The sequence below is a fragment of the Mixophyes fleayi genome, chromosome 4 (genome assembly GCF_038048845.1).
Source record: "Mixophyes fleayi isolate aMixFle1 chromosome 4, aMixFle1.hap1, whole genome shotgun sequence".
NCBI classification, from domain to species: domain Eukaryota; kingdom Metazoa; phylum Chordata; class Amphibia; order Anura; family Limnodynastidae; genus Mixophyes; species Mixophyes fleayi.
Genome location: NC_134405.1, coordinates 219,256,225 through 219,282,024, shown reverse-complemented (window position 1 = coordinate 219,282,024; position 25,800 = coordinate 219,256,225). Strand labels below are relative to the sequence as shown.

Here is a 25,800-nt window from a genome sequence, read left to right as displayed (position 1 = left end):
AATAAAAACCTTACGGTTTAACATGTCTGATTAAGGCTTCTTATACTTACACACAATCTAAAAGTTAAGAAAAGTATTGAAACTCTTCCACTCAAACTCCAAAAGTAAATGAAACTACAACGATTGAGACAAAAGCCTTAATGGAGTGTCCCTTACGAAAAACAGACATGGTATGCCAACACATCCTGTGGTTAGCAGCAGATTCAGCACTATCATGGAGTCAGATTGCTGTCACTCACAAAATGGTGGAGCTGCTAATTTACAAATTTGTGAGTTCAATTGCATACTGAAGGCATGAGTAGCTGTGTACAAAAAGATAATCCCCACATCCATCCCACTTAATCCTTGCATAATCCTACTCCGTCCCTACAGCCATGTATACATTTGTGTAGATGGCAAGGTCAGGAGAAGAAATATAGATTTGGGCGTCATCAGCACAGAGGTGGTATCGGAGGCCGAATGAGCGAATTAGTGCCCCAAGAGAAGAGTTGTACAATGAAAAAAGTTAAGGGCTAAGAACAGAGGGGAGGATGTGCCAGAGGTAGAAACACTAAACGAGCGGTTCGATAGGTAGGAAGTGAACCAGGAAAGAACTGTGTCACAAATGCCAATGGAGTGAAGGGTGTATAGGAGAGGAGAGTGATCAACAGTACAAAAAGCAGCAGAGAGGTCCAGGAGAAGGAGTATGGAAAAATTATCATTAGATTTCGCAGTAAATAGATTATTGGTCACTTTTGTGAGAGTAGTTTCAGTGAAATGTTGGCGGTGGAAACCTGATTGCAGAAAGTCAATAATAGGATATACATACATACATACATACATACACATATATACATATATATATATATATATATATATATATATATATATATATATATATATATATATATATATATATATACATACACATATACACACATACACACACACACACACATACATATATACACTTCAAATCACATCCATTAAAGTAATAGTAGCCATGTGAGAACAGTCAGTCTTTCAACACTAACGTGTTTACCCTGTCATGAAAAACAAATCAGAAGATTTACTATCAGCGGTGTTGTGCTTTCTGGCATGCCACTCATTGCCTGTTCACATTATAGGACTTGAAATGAGTGCCAAAACACCTGCAGCAGAAACTATATATTTCACTTCATTTATACAATTGTCTTGCACAATTGTGAGAGAACAAATCAAAGAATAGGCAAGAACATATTGCAAACACATGGTCAACCTTCTAATATCCCAGTGGTGCTTATACTTGATAGCACTGCTCAGACAATACTGCCTGATGTGAAAGCTGATTAGATCATAGTATGAATGAAATGACTGCTATTTTTGAATGACACTTCAATTATAGGATATCTATATCCCCCTCCATGACCATCAAGGTAAACCTAAGCAAAATCTATCCATTGAAATAACAATGCACAAAACAAAATGCAAGGGAATAAAACTGACAGTCATTTTAGACTAAATCCAGCGCTACACTATAGCTATACAACTCCGGGCAAATGTTCCTTTGTCACACAGAAGCATTCTAAAAGTAATCTCACAAAAAATAAAACAGTCGTTTTAAAATCTTGTTTGCTCAAAAGTCAATATACATCATTGGATTAGCAACAGGGGTCACAGTGTTAAGATTCGAAATGGCATATTAGAGAACAGCAGAACCTCATGTGTATGCACTAGACCCTACTTGAGAATGCCCTTAAAACATAGATATATGGTGCAAACAATAAGCAGTATTACAAACGTATAAAAATTGCGAATGCTTCTGTGATGTTACACACCAACTTTTGCATAAATGCACCCATTTCTGCATGCGGTGCAAGTGGTCACAATGTCCGATGGGGAAAAAGGCAGATCAGGGACATGCATCTCTATTGGGAGCACAAGTGCATCTACTTTTTTACTTAAATGAGAAAAAAAAAAAAAAAAAAGGATTTCAGCTAATTGAGCCGACGGTCTGAAGAAAGTGTTTTTTTTTTGTTTTTTTTTCCAAAAAAGGAGGCTACTGTGTAGGAGTAGGTACCCAAACTCTTGCACCCCACAACAGGGGTGGATCTAGATTTTTTTTTTTTTTTTTTTTTAGGAGGGGGTTCATCCCCACCCCCTTTTTTACTTTAATTCATATAGGTTGTCTGCGGCCACACACTATGCGCAGGTCCGTGTCGACAGACAGAGTATGCTGCCCCGCTGCTCTGACTGTGTTTAAAATACAATCAGTGCAACCAGCCAGGATTTGTTGTCAACATAGACCTGCACATAGTAAGCGGCTGCAGGCTGCATGCCCCTGCTAAAGGGTGGCGATCGCCCCGATGGCCGTCCTTTGGATCAGACACTGCGCCACAATAGGACTTGAATTCTGCAGCTGGTCATAGGTACTGGAAACTTAACCTCTTCCCTATATTAATAAATATGGTACTTTTGCAGGAAAATGCATTTCTAGGTGCACTTTGACCAATGTAATAAAATAAAAATCAACACAAAAAGGAGCACATATAATAAAGTCTCAGTGTTCCCTCATTCATATGATTAATATAACACACAAAACTAGTCTAAACCAAGCAGTACTGTATTGACTCAGTAGTACTATATTAATGTTTATACTATATAGACACACATCAGTTATGCATTGTTTACTCCAAAAACCAGGATGCGGGCACCTGTCACAACTGTATTCTCTAGAGGCCACAAGTATATAAGTGATGCATTACAATGTTTTCATCATTTCTGGCTATTACATTACATCTAGGCAACATCATGAAGGTTTCAGAAATAAGCTTGGAGGAGCTAGGATTGTAATATCATGTACACAAAAGTATTTTCTACAAGAACCTATCATTGAATTATGTTAAGTATTTTGCAGCTTGTTTAGCAGTACAATTAGCAGCAGTGTAACAATTTTATATCATACATAATGTTTATTTTCTCATCTCCGGGAGATCCCAGAGGGGAGATGAAGTACAAGTGCACATGGTGGAAGGGTGCTGCAAATCACATCATTCTGGTCATGCAGCCCCCAAAACGGAATGCCTTAATTACGTCATTTTGATGAGGGGCCAACATTATGCCATTCGCGACAAATGACACTATGGAGGCCCACATCCTGTCCACTTCACTAGAAAGTGGTCAGGGTGCTGGAGAATGGCTTGCTCTTCCGGGAGTTCAGGAAACCTACCCACAATTCTGGAGTCTACTTGGCATTCCAGGAGAGTGGACATGTAGGTTTTAAATTCTTCTACATACATTATAAGATTTCATATATCTACTCTTTATCAACTGGCTAGTTACTTCTCACCACATAAGGAGAACAAACGTAGCATGGCACAAAGAGAGAACAATTCGCTCATATGCTCTTCAACAGTGTTGGTATAAACTACAGCCTGGTCTAAACTTTGTGGACTACTTAACTGCCCTTCACAAGTATAATACAATAATCTCCGATACCAAATTGCACTACTTGATTTATATTACTTCAAAACACAGTACTACTTCTCAGTCATTGATACTGTTTCACAGCTCGTAATGCCAACTACTTCAAAAATTCTCAAGCTCCACAGCACAATTCAAAATTTCCAGTGAGAAAATTGCTAAAATGAACTTTAAAGCCCTCACTTAACTGCACAATCAGCTCCCCAATTCTCACAAAATTCATTAAATAATCCTTGCTCTAACTAGAGATGCTTGGGCTCGGTTCTCCGAGAAGCGAGCCCACCCGAACTTCGCTGATCCGAGCTTTTGCGCGCCCTCGGAAGTGAAAACAAGGCAAAACGTCATCATTGCATCGTCGGTTCTTGTGAGTTTTGGATTCTGTAAGCACCGCCCTCCAGGGAGATCCAGCGCCATTTCACAGAGAGACACAGAAGGGGTAGCAGGGTTGTTGGCTATCTCCAGTGCAGTTGGGCAGCGTCATTAATGAAAGAGAAAGAGGAAGGGTGGCAGTGATCTTGGCAGTCTCCAGTGACATTGTACTGTGACATAGCTCACACAGAAACAGAAGAGGTGGCAGTTTTTAGTGCTGAAACCAAAAGTACAATAATAGAGCTGGCAGTGTTATTAAAAGTCTACAGTCACATTTGTACTGTGTTATCAAAATGGATTTACATCAGTCCACAGAAGACCAAGAGCGCTAAGCAGCTGCTGGCACCAGTCATGCCGATAGTAATCCCTCTACGTCATCCGCTAAAGCCTATGTTAAAGTGCATAGTGTTTTTAAATCAGGGAAACAAAAATGTAAAAAAGCACCTTTTACCTTGGTAAAGAAAACAACACCTGTAATCCAGGCAAAGTTAAGTGCTGAAAAAAATAAAATTGCCAACATGCCATTCTACAGTGGCAAGGAAAGAATCAGGCATTTGCCTTTCTCTATGAGTGCTAGTTCTGCAACTGTCAGTGAGCCATCTTCTTGTAAGGTCAGTCATGACAATGCAAGACCTTGTCATTCTGACTCAAAAAGTGGTGGCCAAATACATTTACATGTAAAAGCCGGCTGAAAGAAAACAGTAAGGCATGAGAAGAAACTTGTATGTTCAGATTCAGAAATGACACAAATCCCTGAGGAGAGTCTATCCACGAGTGCTAGGTGTAAGCCTGACCTTTCTGATACTGTACACCTAAAGAAGCCACCTTTCAGCATTTCTGCAGATGTGTAGATGAGCAGCCCAAGTGTAGCCGGTGATACACAAATTGAGGATGCCACTTTGGAATTGCAACAGGATGAGGAGGATATTTGTGTAGCTGACAAGGGCGCTAATGAGGATGTTGATGTGGACGATGTTGTTTGTGCAAGTCCTGCACCAGTGGAAGCAGTTCTTGCATGTTATAAGAAGGCCATTGTCAGGCCTGGGCATAAGGCCAAAAAAATCCACCTCTTATGTGTGGAATAATTTTTCCCCAAATCCTGACAACAGTTATCTAGCCATTTGTAGCGTTTGTAAAGCCACAGTCAGTAGAGGTAGGGACCTTCACCATCTAGGAACCTCTTCCATGTTACGCTATTTAAAGCGAGTTCATGGCAAGCTGTTGGGAAAATCTCAAACTTATGCTAAAAAATAACAAGCAGTCCAGCATCAGCTAGCTCCCATCTCTCACCTAGATCCCGGAACCTGCAATCTACAACCACAACACCATCCTCATCAATATCCTCTGTAGCGATCGGAGTTAGTCCTGCATCCAAGTTGCTAAGACTAGATGACTCCTCCACTATCCATGATTTCTCTGAAGAATTATTGAGCTTTAGTTCCGCTGCTGCTGCTGGGGATGGATCTTCAACCCAGAACCAGACCAAGACGACGACTACTAGTAGTTTACAACAATTGACTGTTAAACTATCTTTTGCAAGAGGAAGCAAGTATAAAAGCTGTCACCCAGTTGCAAAGCGGATCACAGACGCCATGGCGACTATGCTAGTATTAGAGGGGGGGGATGTATTTTAGTCCAGCGCAGTTGAGAATACTTTCGGTGTTGTGCAAGGTGCTGAAACCAGTCGAAATAATCACCTGTGAAGTGAGTTCAGACACCATTAGTTTGAGCCAAGCGATTCCCTTAATTAGACTTTTGGAAAAGCAGCTTGAGAAACTTGAGGAGATGGAACAAAGCCATTAGGCTAAGTATGTCGGACTTGTAGATCGAATAATTTATACGCTTCGCCAGCATCCAAGAGTTATCAAAATCTTGAAATCAGAACACTACATTTTGGCGACTGTGCTTGATTCTAGGTTTAAGAGCTATGTCTTCTCTTTATTTCCAACTGACCCAGATCTGAAGAGATGCAAGGAGCTCCTGGTGAGAAAGATGAAAGCTCAAGTGTTACGTGACAGGATGGCGTCTCCTCCTTCAGTTTCTCACTCAACTGCTGCTAGGAAAAAAATGAGCTTTCCCAAGTGATCCATGGATGATGCAGATGACTCAGCACAACATTTTGACATCTGGTCTGGCCTAAAAGAATAGACCAAAAACCGTGACAGTCCTGCCGTAACTCCACCTGATCCTACTATCAACATCCAAAAGAATGGAAGAGGATTATTTTAAGGACAGCATAGAAATACCCTTTACATACTGGGTGGAAAAAAAGTGAATTTTGATCCCCATGTACCAACTCACTTTGCAATACCTAAGCTGCCCACCCTCCAATGTGTACTCGGAAAGAGTTTTCAGCACAGCCGGGAACCTTGTCAGCGATCGGCGTAGGAGGCTACTTCCTAAAAATGTGGAAGAGATGATGTTCATCAAAATGAACTACAATTTTCCAGAAGAAGGCCTTTACCGCCATGTACAGAGACTTCTGTAATGGTGGATTCCAGCAGGGATGAATTAATATTGTGTGAGGATGATGTACACACTGATGAGGGTGAGGAGGATGACAACATCTTGACACTGTAAAGTTCATTAACAGCACAGTTAGCTTAGATGCTTTAAGCTCATTGCACTCCTTGTGGCTTAAGTGCTTGGTTTGTTAAAGTGTTCATGTCCTTTTTAAGATCCAACATAAGGGTGGGTGAGAGGGCCCAAGGACAATTCCATCTTGCACCACTTCTCCTTTCAGCTACCGCTGTGTGCCAATGTTACCTAGATGTGCTATAAACTGTCGTGTGCATTGCAAAACTTAGCTTTCCCAAGACATCCATTGATGATGCAGATGACTCAGCACAACATTTTGACATCTGGTCTGGTCTACTCTAAAAGAATGGACTAAAGTTTGTGACACCGCTGCCATAACTCCACCTTATCCTACTATCAACTTTCAATGAATGGTGGAGGATTATTATTATTATTTTTTTTTTAACGGTATAAAGACAACAGTTTTATTAACAAAGAACAATGTTGCTTGCAGAAGTAATGTAAGCAGCATGGATGTCTAAATAGATGTGTATATGTTTTACTCAAACCTTCCACTTTGTGCAATACTGATGAAACAGCAGCAAAGTGTTTGTAATCTGCACTTTACATCAAAGGTACCTAACTATATTTTAATTTTTTGGGGATTGGGGCCAATTCAAAGCTCAGTGATGACCTTGCTTTTTGCTGTGAATGTCAATGAATGGCTCTTTTTAGTGCATTGTCTGGAATCTGATATACTCATGTCAGAGTGATCACAGCCAATTTTTGGACACCTGGCGGATTTACCCTTCTGAAGCTTGTGTCGTTGCTCTGTCGCTTAGCATGACTTCACTTCATTACTTTTAACACTTATTGAGTGTCTTTCATGTGAGCTATTCCAAATTATCTACTAAAACCAGCAACTTGAATCTTTACATTCTGGAGTCCAGCCACAACAAATCACAGAAACGGACCTCAATAAATTAACCAAAGCCTTACTCATAATCAACTCTTATGATCATTTGCTTTTTTATTAATGCACTGTAGTCTGTCAGCAGTTTAAATCTTTCAGAACCTTTTTAGACAGTTGACTCCATTGGGGGATTCAATTGCCGGCGGTGTGGCGCACGGACGTTGTGCTGCGTACATTTGTCAGCAATTACAGTAGAAATCTCTATGTGGTGCAAGGAAAAATGAGCAGAGATTTCTGTCAAATCTCTACAGCAAAGTGTCTCACGGCTTTTCCGGAGACACTTCACTGCTAATTGAATTACCCCCGTGACTCAGTCTTCTTTTGGTTTTCTTCCCATCTTTCCAACTAAATATTTAATATCTGCCATGATGGTATATCGCCTTCTTTTCTCCCGTTTTCAGTGGGGAACGTCAAGGTTGTCAAGAATGTTTAAATTATTATGTCACGAGTCACAGATTGTCACATTTTAATCAATCTTTATTGAATTTTGAGACATGAAACATTAGAAAAGGGTTGTTATTCCTTTAGGCTTAGAGTAACAGAAGCTGTGGATTGCACACTAGTAGCAGAGAGCCAGAGGAGCGGAAGATTGCACACTAGTAGCAGAGACACACAGGAGCCGAGGATTGCACACTAGTAGCAGAGAGACACAGGAGCCAAGGATTGCACACTAGTAGCAGAGAGACACAGGAGCTGAGGATTGCACACCAGTAGCAGAGAGCCAGAGGAGCTGAGGATTGCACACCAGTAGCAGAGAGCCAGAGGAGCTGAGGATTGCACACCAGTAGCAGAGAGCCAGAGGAGCTGAGGATTGCACACCAGTAGCAGAGAGCCAGAGGAGCTGAGGATTGCACACCAGTAGCAGAGAGCCAGAGGAGCTGAGGATTGCACACCAGTAGCAGAGAGCCAGAGGAGCTGAGGATTGCACACCAGTAGCAGAGAGCCAGAGGAGCTGAGGATTGCACACCAGTAGCAGAGAGCCAGAGGAGCTGAGGATTGCACACCAGTAGCAGAGAGCCAGAGGAGCTGAGGATTGCACACCAGTAGCAGAGAGCCAGAGGAGCTGAGGATTGCACACCAGTAGCAGAGAGCCACAGGAGCTGAGGATTGCACACTAGTAGCAGAGAGCCAGAGGAGCTGAGGATTGCACACCAGTAGCAGAGAGCAGGGGAGAACTGGCACATTGTAGTCCGGGGGAAAGGGGGGGCAAGACTCGACTCAGCAGCCTATTTTAAAAGGAAAAAAATGCAGGTGGCCCAGTGACCCAGCCCAAGGTAGCCCACTATGGGAACGGACCAGGGGGCAGATGCCCCCTGCCCAACAGCAAAGCCTGCCATTGGCAGAGAGCCACAGGAGTCGAGGATTGCACACTAGCAGCAGAGAGCAACAGGAGCCAAGGATTGAACACTGGTTGCTATGTAGAAGTCAACCAATTTCACACAATATTCATTGTTTATGGTTAATATTGTATCAATCAAGCAATATATTACATTTATATTTTAGTGAAATGAATAAGTCTGTTTTAAAGTTTTCCTTCACATAAGTTAGCTTGAAGTTGTGAAAACTTGACATGGCCTGAAGGGATGTACATTTAGTGAATAATAATAATAATAATAATAATAATAATAATAATAATAGTATAAGAGCATGTCACTTACTTGACTACTATATTTCCCAGGGTGTTTGGTTTGACCTCTTGCATGTGGCTGTCCAATACTTTAACTGTAAAAGAAGGAGCAGCTTAAAATTACTTACAAACTGCAGACACTTCATAAAAACATGTATTTCTGTTTACATTTTAAAGCACATGTGACACACACATGGTTATGTTGATGACACTTTGTGAATTATGCAATCACACTTACAACAATAAGAACACTATAACCAACAACTGGTTAGAGAAAGTATCCCAAACACCCGATTTTTACTATTGCGGAAAATGCACTCACTGCATCAGCATGCACTGTAGAGGAACCAGTTCCATACAGCAATATCAGGGAACATCAGATGGAAAGGTATATAAGATCAGAGACTTTATCACATGTCAGTCTAATAACGTAATATACTTAATACAGTGCCCATGTGGAAAGCAATATGTAGGCCGCGCAATCAGAAAACTCAAAGTTTGAATAAGTGAACACACCAGGAACATCAGAATAGGATTTGAGAAGCATACCTTTTGAATCACTTTAAAGAAAAACACAACTGCAACCCTACAGGATTGAACTATTTGGGCATTAAAAAAAAAAGAAACAACTGGAGAGGTGCTAATATGATTGGAAAAATTAACAGGGAAGAAATAAGGACAATATACAATATGAAGACCCTAATCCCACAGGAGTTTAATGTGGATTAATATAAATCCTTGTACAATGCTATTTTTTGGATCTGGATTAGCTTTGTGTTTTGGCAAAACCACCCTTGTGTGTTTTGGTTTTGGATCTGTATTTTTTGGGTTTTTTTAGAAAAATTGCTACAATATGCTAAAATCACATAATTTTGCTGTTTTTTGATCCTACATTATTATTAACCTCACTAACACCAACATCAAGTAATTTGCAGTCAGTTTTAACCACCTCACAGGTCACATTATTATTTTCATACATTTTTGGCCCAATACTGCAGCGACCTGGCTTGATGGTAAGCGACAGAGCAATGACTAAAAAACACGGCAGTTCCTAGCACATCTAGGACACAGTGGCACACAGCAGGGGCAGAAAAGATGGAATTGTCCTTGGATCATGAAATCAGTTATGGCTCATTTGAACGCTCCACTCGTTCCTTGGATAACTGGGGTAATTCTACAACTAATACATGGACAGAGTGAAGTGGGCAGTCATGTACAAGGAGCCCCTTAAAGGTGGGAAAGGGATCCCAGATATCCCCACCATGCTGCGAGCCTTCTTTGTCTGCAACTGCATCCACAGAACTCTTATTGAAAAGAACATTTGCTTTGCTGGGAAGTCCATGTCTTGCTTTTTCCTCCTGCCTCTTTGGAGGACCCTTGGTTGGGACAAGTGGGACAGCTCCTTCCCTTACAACTGCACTACACCTTGGTTTTACCTGGATGTTGGACAATTTATGAGGGAGCACCATCTGGAGGGACTTCAGCAATGGAGCTCTTCTCTTTGGGTGTATATAACACCCTACACTTATTGGTGCAAATTCAGAAATAAAGTCTGCAAGGACTTGTATATTTGTATTTCAGCAATGGAGCTCTGTGCTTTGTCACTCTATACTACCCCTTCTGTACCCCTCTCTCAAATGATGCTAGATCGCCGTGTATTCAAAAATTTGCGAGATCAGACGACGTCACAATGACGTTTTGGAATCCGAAATAGCGCTAAAGTACCGACTCGGCACTCGGATCCCCGAAGTTCGGGTGGGTTCGGTTTTCGGGAAACCGAGCCCGCTCATCTCTCTCTCTCTCTAATTATATATATTACATACACATATATATACACATACATACACACACACACATACATACATAAATACACAAAAATTGGGCATGCGCACAGAGAACCCTACTGTGCAGTGTGAAGAGCGAACAGTTGTCATGTGACATGATCCCTCTGCACATGCAGAGCTGGACAGAAATTAAATATGAAGAAAAGGCCAATTACGAAGATGTACACCAGCTTCAGCTGGCCTACATTAACATAACAAGTTTCCGAAATTCAATAAGTTTCGGAACTTGTTAGATTGCATTGCGGAGCAGTCACCATACTATTTTATGGTGACTGCTCAGAAAAACGAAATAGAATGCAAAGCACTAGCACTTTTCTATTTATAAAACTTTAGTTGTCAGCCTTGTCCTCCTAGTCTTGTCAGAATAGCCTGGAAGAAGGCACCAGCAAAATACAGATCTGTAGCTAATCAAGACATATGCCACACAATTTGTTTTATCAACAAACATCACCACCAGTTTAACTAATAATTAAATGTAATAGAGCATTGTTTTTACATTTCTATTAAGAATTTCTATTAAGAATTGATGTATCCAATGTATGTGTGTAATAAGAATAATTTATTGCATACAATTATACCACTAGGGGGCTCTCAAATGTCATAAACAAACATCTAAGAATGTGTGAGCTGAGGTAGATGGTGTTACTTAGCAAGGTATGTTTAAACAAAAAAAAAAAAAAGTCTTGTCAGTCCTGGTGCCTCCCCTCACTGTATACGCTAACTCTAATATCCTGGAAAGTTTGGAATGTGAAAGAGACTGAGACAAGGTGATGAGGACTGTTAAATAGGACAGCAGCTGTGGTTTGTCAATCAACCATTTCCTAAACCCAGGCTAAGCCCTGTTCAGATTCAAAATTCTACAGAAAGTATGTACTGTACAATGGGGATCCCAGGCAAGTCACCCTGCATGGTCCTACTAGTTGGGGAGGGGGCTTGTGTACAAAGAAAAAAAACACATGAAAAACTATAGTTCTACTTTAAAGGTGAAAGTAACATTACAACACGTATTTTATAAATTGCACTTTAAATGTTCGGTAAAAAACATGGACATCAGTTATTCTGCAAAAACAGTTATCTTTTATTTCAAATAGAAACTTGTGTATTATAAAAGAAGAGTGTACCTCCTTGCTGTAAAAAGAAAAAAAAAAAAAGTAGTAGAATTCACTTTGGAGTACCATGACATGTATAAAATCACTTTGCTTGGACAGTATTTGCTAATTATGCGGACATCAGTCTATCAGCATCACCCGAACAACTAATTCCACATAGCTATCAGCTCCACATGATCACCAGTGTACACTCTTTCAGCTTTGTTATTAACATAGTAAGCTCCTATACAGTCGCCACTGACTGTCTAACTAGCTCCGCAGCCCGGCTGATGTGTTCATTTATTCCCTACACTGAGCGAGGCAGTAAGAACTTTGAAATAGATGATGATCATCTATGATTTATGTTTTTATGAAGATCCAGACTTATTCCAATAACCCTAGGCACTGTCATATGGGTACAAACTTACATGCTAATAATAGTACTGCTCCTTTCGCACACTCTTTCCTCATACCTCATCTTTTTCTTAAAACCTAAAAAACTCAGTGTCTCTTTATTTGGTTTAACGCTACCTATTTGCACTGCAGAAATGTATATTTATGTTGATTTTGTTGCCTTCATAGTTATTTACCTGCTATCACTATCATTCTGCTCTTGTGATATTGACCTTTAATAAAGAAATCTTTAAAAAATATAATAGTACTGTTACATTACATTTTGGGAGTGCAGTGCATTTAGTAATAATGCAATGGGGCTTCTACATGAAAGAACAGACTGTGCTAGTGAATCGGTCCTGGCCTCTCCATGATGCATCTAATCCTACTATAGCTTCTAGCCCCAGCCAGCACAGGCAGGAGCTACTCCTGTGTGAGGTGTGTGTGTTTAAGGTTGCGGGATGTACTGATTTGGGAATTTATTCTTAGCTCCTTCTCCCAGTCCCAGACGATGCCATGGTGTGAACAGCAGGAAGGTACTAGTGCAGCAGCTTGGGGAACCAAGGGGTAATCTGCACTATTTCCACACTCTACGCTGCTTAGCAAGGATTGGCGAGCCCTGAAAAATCACATTACATGCTACTGAAGCTCACAAGCTCAGTGAGGTGAATTAGGATATAAGCCAGGTAGCTTGCGGAGCAGATAGAATTGCATAGATTCTGGCAACGCTGGTAGAATGTCTCCTGTTCAACACATCGGTACCTCCTGCAGTCTTCTTTTAATATGGTCAACCTCTGTGTGATTTCAAACATCCTAATATTGTACGATGGCATCAAGTTTCCAAATTCTCAAATATAAATCTGTGGTACTTTGGTCAAACACCCATAACAGCAAAGTGTGCATTTTTAACATAACATTTTTAAATGAATATTTAAAATTACAGTTATGCATAAAGCCTACCACCAAAATGTGACGTTAGGTTTTCATCACAGCAAACATAACCTAGAGGGGCATATTCAATTAGGGTTTGCGCCCGCGATTAGGCATGGCTGCGCGTGTAAAATGTCATTACGGTACCGCAACATCACAGAAATCAGTGATGATGCGTTACCGTAATTACACTTTTACACACACAACCGTGCGTAATTGTGGGCGCGAATCCTAATTGAATATGCCCCAGAGTGTCACTAAAATAAAAAGTCGGTGTAGTGTGGTGTTAATATTTTACTTTATCAGTGCATCTTGCTACATTAATGTTTTAAATTAGCACCAAAAGTGAAATGAATATTAAATACCAACAAAATGTTACATTATTACAATAAAAATTAACTTCATAGTGCAACTTACTACACACATGCTGAACTTATTGCAACATAGAGGTGAAAATTTCTCCATATATACTTTATACCGCTATATAGCCTCACATGCCACCGCATAAATGTAACTCCATATTGCCCATCAAGCTACTACATAAACAATACATCATATACAGGCGTCCAAGCTACCACAAGTATCATCAACATTAATTTATATAGTGCCAGCAAATTCCGTAGCGATTTACAATTGGGAACAAACACAGTAATAAAACAATACTGGATAATACAGACAGAATCAAGAGGGCCCTGCTTGCACGCTTATGGGACAATGGAAGTTTAATACATGAGGTTACTTGATACATATTCCATATTGGTCCAACCACAATACAAAGGTAAAAAGTGCTTAGTAGGCTATATGATCCAGTCGCACAGAAATGTTGGTCAGGGGGTCAGAGAGCTGTTGTCTCGAGTTAATTGTGGGTGGTAATAGGGTAACCTAGGAAGGTTAAGAGGGTGGTTAAGGAATTTTATAAGCTTGCCTGAAGAATTGGGTTTCAGACAACCCTGGAAGGATCAAGACTAGAGGAAAATCTTATCGTGCATGTTATGCCTCCCTCTGCATTGAGAAGCGGTAGATGGTAATGCCACCCTGAAAGTTAAGGTCAGGAAGTAGCGGTAAATGAAAAGATTCGCGAGTATTAAGACCTTGTTTGTGTCTCAGTATATGCCAGAGTTTACGTGTATTCCAGTAATAGGTTGTCTTATACTTGTTTCAGATTTCCTGGTTCATGTTCTTGACAAAAAATAAGATCAAGAAAGAAAATTTCCTTCAATGGAGGTGTTTGCATAAATGTCATGATTATGAAGCCAGTTCCTGAGATATCTCAGCATAGCTGCAGATAATACTGTAGAATATTGGGAAGTTTACACCTCCATTTGATTTGGGTTGTTGCAATTCACACAGGCTGATTCTTCAGGGTATATTTACTAAATTGCGGGTTTGAAAAAGTGGAAATGTTGCCTATAGCAACCAATCATTCTAGCTATCATTTATTTAGTAAATTCTACAAAATAAACAGCTAGAATCTGATTGGTTGCTATAGGCAACATCTCCACTTTTACAAATCCGCAGTTTAGTAAATATACCCCCTTGTCTCTTTCCATTCCAAATGAAGTTCCCGAAAAGAGAACCAACGAGAGCAAAATCCCTATTTGCGATGAAGAGTGGCAAGGATTGGAGTAAATACATCAATTTGGGAAAAGAGATTTTTTTAAATTTGCTCTGCCCATATAGGAAAGAGGAAATGACTCCAGCCCCAAACTCTCTAGATAAATAATTAGTTACTTTGAATTAGAGATGGGCGGGTCCGGTTCTCCGAGAACCGAACCCACCCGAACTTTGGGTACCCGAGTACCGAGCTGAGCAGCTCGGTACTCTCCCGCCCATTCCGAATCCAAATCGAGGCCGAACGTCATTGTGACGTCGTCGGATCTCGGGGCTCGGTTCTCGCGATACTTCAACTTTATAAATACACGCCTCCACAGCAATCCATCGCCATTTGACAGAGGGAGAGAGCAGGGTGTAGTCATAGGCTAATTAGAGCAGGGACAGAGAATACAATATTGTTCTTGCAATTGCTCTAACCAAAATCGCTAGTGCAGAGAGGAGGATAGAGGTTTATTATTTTTTCTTCATATTTGGCACTCCCCAGCGCTTTTGGGGTGCCCCCATAATTGTGCATAAATATTTCTGGCTGTCAAAAGTCATAACTGTCAGCAGTATCTACTAAATAATTTTTAGCACTCCTCAGTGCTTTTGGGGTGTCCTCCCTAATTGTGCATTAATATTTCTGGCTGTCAAAAGTCATATCTGTCAGCAGTATCTACTAAATAATTTTAAGCACTCCTCAGTGCTTTTGGGGTGTCCTCCCTAATTGTGCATTAATATTTCTGGCTGTCAAAAGTCATATCTGTCAGCAGTATCTACTAAATAATTTTTAGCACTCCTCAGTGCTTTTGGGGTATCCTCCCTAATTGTGCATTAATATTTCTGGCTGTCAAAAGTCATATCTGTCAGCAGTATCTACTAAATAATTTTTAGCACTCCTCAGTGCTTTTGGGGTGTCCTCCCTAATTGTGCATTAATATTTCTGGCTGTCAAAAGTCATATCTGTCAGCAGTATCTACTAAATAATTTTTAGCACTTCCCAGTGGTTTGCGCTCAGAATGGATTCAAAGCAGTCCACATATGATCTGAATGAGCAACCAGGTTCTGTCACCAGTCCTGATGTTAGTGTTCCCAGTACGTCATCTGGCCAAGGCGATGTCAAACAACAGAGTGTTTTCAAATTAGTGCAAAAAACAAAAACCAAAAAAAAAATTTACTGTATTGAAGCGAAAAAGAAGTGTAACTGAGCAAAAGTTAAGTGACGATAAAAAAAAAATTGCAAGCATGCCATTCTACACACGCAGTGGCAAAAAGAGAATGAGGCCTTCACCTTTGGCTATTAGTGGCAGATCCCAAAAAGTTACCCAGCCTACAATTGGTGCACAACTACTGTTACGCGTCAAAGCCGAGCTGCAAGATAACAGTGAGGCATTACAGGAGAATATTTGCTCTGATTCACAAATGACAACAATCCCTGTGGAGAGTCCATCCAACAGTGGGATGTCTAATCGTGAGCATTCTGCTGATGTGTGCCTTAATAGCCCGAGTGTAGCCGGTGATACCCAAATTGAGGATGCCACTTTGGAATTAGAAGAGGATGAGGGGGAGATCTGTGTAGGCGACGAGGGCGCTAATGATGATGTTGATGATTATGATGCAGACAGATACCAAATTGCCTTTCTCAATTTCTATTTATATTCTAGATTATATAACGGCTGAATAGTTTTCTATTTTACTCCTAGTGGAGAGAGGATCTGATGCAGACAGATACCAAACTGCCTTTGTCCATTTCAATTTATATTGTACAGTATATAACGGCTGAATTTATTAGTATTTTATACAAGTGGAGGGGGGCCTAGAGAGACAGAAACCAAACTGGCTTTCTCCATGTCAATTAATATTGTACAGTCTATAACGGCTGGATTTTTTTGTATTTTATACAAGTGGAGGGGGGCCTAGAGAGACAGAAACCAAACTGGCTTTCTCCATGTCAATTAATATTGTACAGTCTATAATGGCTGAATTTTTTAGTATTTTATACAAGTGGAGGGGGGCCTAGAGAGACAGAAACCAAACTGGCTTTCTCCATGTCAATTAATATTGTACAGTCTATAATGGCTGAATTTTTTGGTATTTTATACAAGTGGAGGGGGGCCTTGAGAGACAGAAACCAAACTGGCTTTTTCCATTTCTTTACATATTTAACTATAAGTGTAGGGTGTAATATACATTCAAAGACGATGGCTGCATTGCCAATATGCATAGATGGAGAGGAAGACAATCTGTTTTGTGTGTAGAATAGGCCTACCAACGAAGAATTAAACTGTTTTTTTGGATGATTTATTACCTCAACAATTAGATTACTTGTCTCTAAAACAGTTGGAGCACTAAATTGGGTTAATTTAGGCCCAAAAACATGGATTTTCCAAAAAAATAGCAAAACAAAACCAAACAAAACCAAAACACGCAATGGCAGTTTTGCAAAACCAAAACCAAAACCAAAACACGACGGTAATCCAGATCCAAAACCGAATCCAAAACCAAAACACGGGGGTCAGTGACCATCTCTACTTTGAATACCCCTGCAAGAGAACCATGTGCAAGCACTGTGTACTATATAGGTCCAACAACAAAGGGCACCTCTACCACTATCCCTAGGCTGCCAATATGCAATTGTATTGGAGTAGATCGGACAGATTTAAGCAATGGACAGAGGTGGAGAGCCACTTTAACCATAAACCATTGCACATCTTGCCTTGGCTTCCAAAAGTTTCCAAAATACCACATCCTACAATAGGGCCAACTATATAATGCTGGAGATATCTTTATTTTCATAAAGACATTTCTTCACAACTTTCTCCCCTCGCACCACTCATTTACCATCCAGAACCAACCGCCCCCCACACACACTAGTACCTGGCCTAGAGCTCTGGTGGGCTGGATCTGGGCGGGTATCTGCTGTACGGGCTGGCTAGTAGGCAGGAACAGTATAAGTCATTTTCAGGAGGTGTTAGACAAATTTTCTCTTTTGTAATATGAACAAAGGGTGTTCCTGCAGATCAGACACTTTTGGTTTGGCCCAGGCCCCTATTGCAGAGAAAGAGTTATCCCTGTGAGCTTCTTTCCCAGGTTCTACAGATGCTGGGCCTGATTCATTAAGGAGAGTAAAGCAAAAAAAAAATAAAAAAAATGAGTAACTTTGCACCTTGACATAATTATGTAGCATTGGTGGGAGAGGTTAATTTAAAATGTGGGGACCAATTTGTAGTTGGGATACCAAGCTATCAAGCTAAAGCTATCAAGTATTTATGTGCTATGAAAAAACAGCCATTATTTTCCTTATGTGCAAAATAATAAAAGAATTTGCATCACTTGCATTTTAACATGTGGTTTGTCCAGGGGAAAATGTATTCCCTTTTTTGCCTTACTTTCCTTAATGAATCAGGCTTGCAGTGTCTAATATGATTAAAATAATAATATATTTAACATATTACCATAAAATATTAATCTATTATCATATTCCTCTTATAGCAAAACTACTGCCATAGAGCGTCACATGCCAATATGTAGTCAATACTCCTATATAGAAGTCACCCCCTCACTGTGCAGGTGTGGTCCTCAGAAGCAGTGGCAGTAGTATGAGTGCCCCAGCCCTTCTTCCATGTTTTCTCTCATACTTTTGCACTTGTATAAAAGCAGAACAGGTAAAGCAGAGAGCGGGACAACAGGAGACCACCAAAACTTTGGTGAAAGGAGCTCACCATCTGATGGTCCCTGGTCACAATGAGACCACCTGACAATGTTCAAAAAAATGTGAAATACATGGTGTTTATTTGTGTGAAATACAGTCCTGTCAAATTACACAGAGATCTACCCCAAATGCTAGTCATGTACTACACAGCTATCCCTCCCCTTCTTAACCAGTCTCATGTTTTGTCAGTCCTTTCTCAGTATAGTGCCACAATCCCCCCCCAGCACCTCCTATGCTAGCATTTCTGGGTGATTCAGGGCTATGCATAGTCGTGAATGAATGAAATAAACAGGTTTCAGGGACAGCAGAGGTCAGAGCCGTAACTAGGGCTGTGCGATAGGGGCGACCGCCCAGGGCGCAACGCTGAAGGGGGGACGCAATTTAGGAATGTTTTAGGTTCATTTGGTTAAAATTGAGGGCTAGGGGGGCGGCATTTATATTTCTCGCCCCAGGCGCTAGAATTATAAGTTACGGCTCTGGCAGAGGTTATAGCATTGCGGTCATCACTTCTGCTGTCAACTAAATGGCCAGTGAAAGAGAACGGATTCATGCACAGCCCGAATAAATGTTCAAACAAACAGTTTGTCTGCAGGTATCAGTCACAGGCTGGTTGGACATACATATATTTGTGACCTGCAGAACTAGGACTCTCCAGCTGCTGTTGAACATAAATGCTCATCTTATTGTCGAACATACATTACTTGGCCAAAGTAAGTGGAAACCCGAACATCACATCCATATGTGCTTCTTGAACATCTCTTTCCAAAATCATGGACATTAATATGGAACTGATGCACCATTTGCAGCTATAGTATCCTCCATCTGTCCTTTGGGAAGGCTTTCCACTAAACTTTGGAACATGGCTGCGGGGATTCGCATTCATTCAACCACAGACAGTATTCGAGAACTACGCTATTCAGCACTATGTGCTGTTTTATGAGCTTGTGTGGCCTAATGCTACACAGCTGAGCTGTTGCTGATCATAGATGTTTCCACTGCACAATAACAGCACTTACAGTTGACAGGGGCAGCTGTAGTAGGGCAGATTAACAAACTGACTTGTTGGAAAGGTGGTATTCTATTAGTCCTGTAGAAAGCCAAGGAGCTTTTCAGAACGACCCCGGTTAGCAATTGGTGTGTCTGAAATAGTCTAACACACTAATTAGAAGGGCATCCACATACTTTTGGTGATGAGGTGTAGTAGACGCTGCAGTTTAATCTATATATGAAGAGCTACAGGTTAACAAATACTAACAAATCATTTAAGTGTGGTTCTTCTATTCTGAAAACAGTCTCAGAATATGCCAGAAAGGATTCAGCCTTGTCTGAACTAAAATAATATATATTACATCTTCGGAGACTTGACTTTACAGTTCACTTTCACGCTGAACATGTGTGATTCACAGCTTTGAGATTATCTCAGTGAAGATAATAGACGTTCTGCATATCAAATGACTTCAAAGCTGTGAACAGCTCCTTCTGTATATGCTCAACACTTTCTAAAGCCTGCCTGGGAAGAAATATTGCATTAAAAAAGAGAGACAGAATCTTTTATCTGTAAACAGTTCTGACATGTCTAACTGATCTCCAGATATAGCAAGGAGCCCAACGATAAATGGCAAATAGGTACATTTTACTTTCCTGCTTTTTACACATTTGAAGTGAAGCCAACATTGGCTAAAAGTTTTCTGAAATAAAAAGACCTTTCAAAGAACTGGAACAAGAAACTTCAGAGAAAACAATTAGTATAGAATGTCATATTCATCAAATAAGATTATCAGACCATATTGATCAAATAAGATGATCAGAAATGGCTTTAGCTATGCAGTTACTTATTTAGAACACACAATGCCCATCAAGTTTATTTTTTGCAGTTTAACAGCTGAAATAGTGCCAAGGTTCAAAGTGTCAACATTGAGAGCAGAACATGTTACCCGCCTTTAAAATACAAAGCCTTAAAAGACCTAAGCCAGAAGTGTGCAATCTGTGCATTGAGACCCAATGTAGAGGAATAAAATCCTCTTTGTGGGGTCCCCTGATTGTCAGACATGCAATGTAGTCTATTGGGAGTGACCTATTTTGAGGTTCCAGAAGAATAGCATAGTGACACCAACTCACATAATAAAGATACAGACTTCTGGGGTCCTAGATAAAACAATGTTGAGCACCATTGCTCTAAGCTACTCATTCTGTCATGGTTTAAAATAGTTGTCCAGTTAAAACATATTCTGTCCATTCCTTTTTAACTCTCCCACTATCACTTAATAATGTCCCTTTATTTTTTGTTCATGTATATACATGCCTGGTGATCCAACACTGATCAAGCCTTGTATAGACAAGCCTGCATTTTCAATGTGATGGTATTCAGACCAGGCACAGGATTTCATGAAGTTTCTCTGCCTCTCTAATACACTGTAATCGGGCATGTTTCATAGATCCTTATAGTGCTAGATTCAACAATTATGTGTTAGGAAATATAGCAAATCAAGGTGTATTAAAGAGGGAGGAGAGTTGAAAGAAAAGATGGGTCTAAAGACTGTCATTTCCTTTCCAACAACTACTTTCTAGATAAGAAGGGTGGATCAGGTGACACAGGAGACTACAGCAAACCTACTGGTTCCTAGGGACATTGGAAGGGCTTCCCAAACATGCAAGGATGAGGAGTGTATGCTGCTACTGCAGCAAACAGATGTTCTAATATACCATACAGCACACGCTGTGCTTATATTATATTGGTGTCCACATATATAAGCATAGATGATATGAGGGTGCCCCGTAGCATTGGGCACCACTAGTAGCCAATCAGAAGTCTGCAGAAGGCTTGACCCTAGCACTTTAATGGAGCAGCTGTACTAGTCTAATGAAAGATATGGATTATAAAGGGCATTGCTAAACTAACACAGGCCATGTACAGTTGGGGAGTTCCAACACAGATGCAGCCGTTTCTCCAAAGTGCACTTTTTTCAGCTGTATCATTTGCACCCACTACAGACAGGGCTGAAGTAAATGCTGACTGATAGTGATGACTGTTGCAACAGTCTTTGATTTAAAAGTACACATATGCATGCCACTAGCTAGCACAAAACATCTGTATGCAAGTAAGATGGACTATAAAACGGTGTAAGCTGCATTCAGACTTGAATCAGGCCCATTATTCAGAATATTTGTAGGCATAATGTTGTGCATATTGTGGGCATTGGGCTTTTATTCTAATATTTACATGATGGCCATTGGAATTTTATGCAGAGTTTGCTTTTTTGCCATACCGTCCATAATAGATAACATTTCACATATCCCAATAATGTGCAGAACAGTAAACAAATATAGGTTCTCTATTTTGCTATATAAAACTTACTCACCATTATATCCTGGAACAGGCATGCCTGCTTGTCCTGCAGGGGGTGTCAAAGAGTTTCCAAGTCCAATACATGTAGCTGTAATAGGAGATCCAGTTTCTAAGCACAGATGAAGAACAGAGATGTCATAATAGGGCTGATCTCAAATATTCCTTTAATTTGAAAGCAATAGTTACCAATGTGATACTTGTGAGGATACAAGTCAGTAAAATGCTGACTCAGGGCATAGTAATACAAAGCAATTTGAAAGGCTAAATTGGCCGTTTTAAGCCAAATTGGCTACAAATGGCTGTGTAATGCATTGCAATACAATTTGAGCTTGGTCTGCATTGGGTTCGATGTAAACTCTCATATTGAGGTGTCAATACTTAAAATGTTTCACACAAGATTTTACTAAAGTAGTTATATAATACAAAAAAACAGCTACTGTAATGTTTGACATAACTGACTGCATTTTAGTTTACTTTTTTCAATACCAGGGATATATGTACAGTACAGAATGTACACCACTTAAAAACATTTCCTCCCCCTTGCGGTAATATGCGCTTACGTCTTCAGTCATTATAATGTATAGTGAACTTAGGAAGTTAGTGCAGTAGGAAAACCAGGCAGCAGATGTTTGAGGCGCGGATCCCCTCCAGCCCCACACCCCATGAGAAGGGGGGTGGGGCTGAAGGGGAACATGGGAATACGGCCTAAGTGGTAGAATCTTGCACCAGCACACCAATGCTGGCAAATAGAGGGGTGGTCTGGGCCATGGGAATTCCCCTCTCAGTACATATCTCTCCCAGGTGCGGATGTTGAGAAAGTGACAAAAGACGATTTCCACAAAGGATTCACTTCAACTTACTATACCACATCGAGTCTTCTGTCAATGAGCACACTTGCTATCAAAAAGTGAGCACATAGTAAATCATAGTACTGCAAAGCCCCAATCAGCAACCTCATCATATCGCAAACGTACTCCCTGCAGCACAGTCATCCCTGTAAAGCCCTGGGGGTGAGCTTTTATTGCTTCACTTCAGCCCCCCTTTCTCTCCTCTCCCATTCATCCCAGCCCTTCTCCAGGCTCTCTGCACTACTAAAAAAAAAATGTAAATATAAACTAATATAAGGAAAGTAGGTGGTCATTTGATTTCGGTATTGCCAGTGCAGGGAGAGATCCTATGTCAGAAGTGCTCAAACCTAGTTGTCAAGAGCGACCAACAGTTATGTTTCAGGATTTCTGTCTGTAGAAATAGGTGGAATACTTACTGACCCACAAAAATAGATTAACTTGTGTATGTATGTATGTGTGTATGTGTATGTATGTATGTGTGTATGTGTATGTATGTATGTGTGTATGTATGTATGTATGTATGTATGTATGTATGTATGTATGTATGTATGTATGTGTGTGTGTGTGTGTGTATGTATGTATGTATGTATGTATGTATGTATGTATGTATGTATATATATATATATATATATATATATATATATATATATATATATATATATATATATATATATATTATATCCCAATCTCTTTACTCCAATGTAATTGTGCTTTACAGTTTATTGGGAGGCTAACAAGACAAGTGAAGACACAATTTACTGGACACAGACAAAGAATTATTAATAATATTATGATTCATTAAGGAACGTGAATGCAGATATGTGCCAGATTTTGCATAGATTCAGTCTGCGCATACCAAGAGTCAGACCATTCGCCAGTAAACGCAGCAACATCTAATTCATCTTCACGTGCAAAGGACTCTTACTACAGCCTACGATTTCATTGACGGAATGGGGTGGGGACTGGGCGTAGTCAATGTACAGAAAGGGTGTACTAAGCTTGAGAGCATGCAGCAGCATCCGATTCAATTAAAGCTTTGGCCATCTCAACGGTCACTTGCGCCAACTACAGGTAGGGTGTATGTGCAGATTTCTAGTGATGATGGTCGCGTATGCATGTTAGAATATGTGTTTGCAATCAGAAACAACTGAAAAAATATTAAGTAGACATTCATAACACCCTAATAAATCTATTTTATGGGTAAAGTTTTGTCATTAATGACTATATTATTAACTGGTGATATTATTTGAAATTTCATTTTCCTTTTGAGACTTTATTTTCCACATATGTATTGAAAGTATCCTACAGTGTATTGTCTGTTAGAGCAGAGTGGACCTAGATAAATACGGACATGCGTATGCCCAATTTACACAGTTTAAAATAAAAACGCAATTTACGTTCGTATGTGAATACATTTTGCACTTTCATGACAATGACCATTCAGGTATACATTTAAGGTCGTAACAGTTTCAGGAAGGCTATTTATTGAAAGCACCAGCTGAAAACTGTGCATCTCAACGACTTAATGAAGCAATAGATCAACATGGAATTGTACAATTTTTTTTGACAATTTATTCCCTTACTTTTAAAACTTTTTTTATACTTCTTCAATGGAGCTTCAGAAATAAAAGCTAAGATTACCATAGAACGCCTATATCTTTACATAAACTCCTACAGACTGCAAACAAAAAGCACAATTCCTCTCCAGAATGTATGTACTCTGTATGCACTCTGACTAAACACTTTGCATGCAAAAAGAAAATGGTACAGTAGTGACAGGCTATCCTGATCACTAGGTCAATTTGACTGAAACACCTGTGATTAACCAGTGATATCCAAAAGATATGACTGTTATCCATACATGACAACTTTGAGATCTCCCTTCCGGGAGGGGAGATCTCACTGGCAATTTTTGGGGCGTGGCCAAGCAGGATGCGTCATGTGGCTCCACCCCCTTAGCTGTCTGAACCATTTTACCTTATTATAGCGGGGGGAGGGCCGAGAAGACACGTGAATCGCATCGCTAACCTCCGTCCCCCACCAGTTAACTTAATGAACTGGCCAGGAGACCAGGAGGTTGCCCTGCTCTCCCAGGAGTCCGGTAGTCTCCCGGACATTCTGGGAGAGTAGTCAACTATGCTTTTATCCAACCCTGGCTATTGTGTATTTGAGAATATATACATTCCAGAGAGGGTGACTTGTTCGGTTAGAGAGGTATCTCATCCTGGCCATGTGTAATGAACATATGTGAAGAACCCTAATCTGATTACCAGGATGACCCACAGGATGCCCACTTGTGTGATCCTAGGGTAGTGGTGTCTCAACACTGTTTCTACTACTAAGAATTCTTTCACCTTTTAGTCTGTGTTGTTTAGGCCATCATACATATGCAGATCATATGTAATAATTAATATCAGTCCGTGCACCCCTGGAGCTAAATTCCCTACCACATTCACGCCCACACTAGGGTCCATTTTTGTCAGAAGCCAATCAATCTACCAGTAGGTTTTATGGATTTTTACCCTGGACTCTGCCTGCATACTGGCCTTATCTGTTCGCTGTCTGCCCTGACCTCTGCCTGGAAACTGACCATATTGTTTCTTCTATTGCCTGTCCTGCCACTGGAAGATCCCTCCTGGTTCCGCTATCTACCTCTGGAGGGGCTGAATGCTCTTTCAGTCAATCCAAGTGCTGCTGAGTACACTTTTAAGTCCTGTTCTTGTTACCAAACTCACTGCAGTGCACATTTGTCTATTACTTAAGTCTCCAATATATCATGCCCCTACCCGAGAACTGGTATAAGCCTTTACTACCACATATTGTACCTTGGTGGGCAACTGAATAATGGTGGGCATACCACACTCTATGGGAAAGGGGGCTGCTAAAGGTGAAATACATATGTAGTAGGTTCTAGGGGACTCATCCTGCAGTAAAAAGGCAGGGTAAGCATGTATTTGCCCTTTAAACCACAATGATCTAATTGCAGAGTCTAAATACAGTATATTACAGTATTTACAATTCAAGATTAACTTATCACTACTATTGATTTTCCTCTTCCCTACCAATTAGTCTCAGACAGTATATATGAACAATATACTGTACTGCACAATAAGTATTAT

The 25,800-nt window shown here is 40.3% G+C and overlaps 1 protein-coding gene across 1 annotated transcript in view; it reads right to left on the bottom strand.

Annotated features, from left to right (window-relative positions):
- ACSS3 (acyl-CoA synthetase short chain family member 3) overlaps positions 1-25,800 on the bottom strand; it is a 187,775-nt gene that overhangs the window by 9,029 nt on the left and 152,946 nt on the right. The window contains exons 12-13 of the mRNA XM_075209354.1: positions 21,847-21,942; positions 8,959-9,022 (exon numbers count right to left, since the gene is read on the bottom strand). Coding sequence (XP_075065455.1) covers positions 8,959-9,022; positions 21,847-21,942 — 160 coding nt within the window. The remainder of the gene's footprint in view (positions 1-8,958; positions 9,023-21,846; positions 21,943-25,800) is intronic.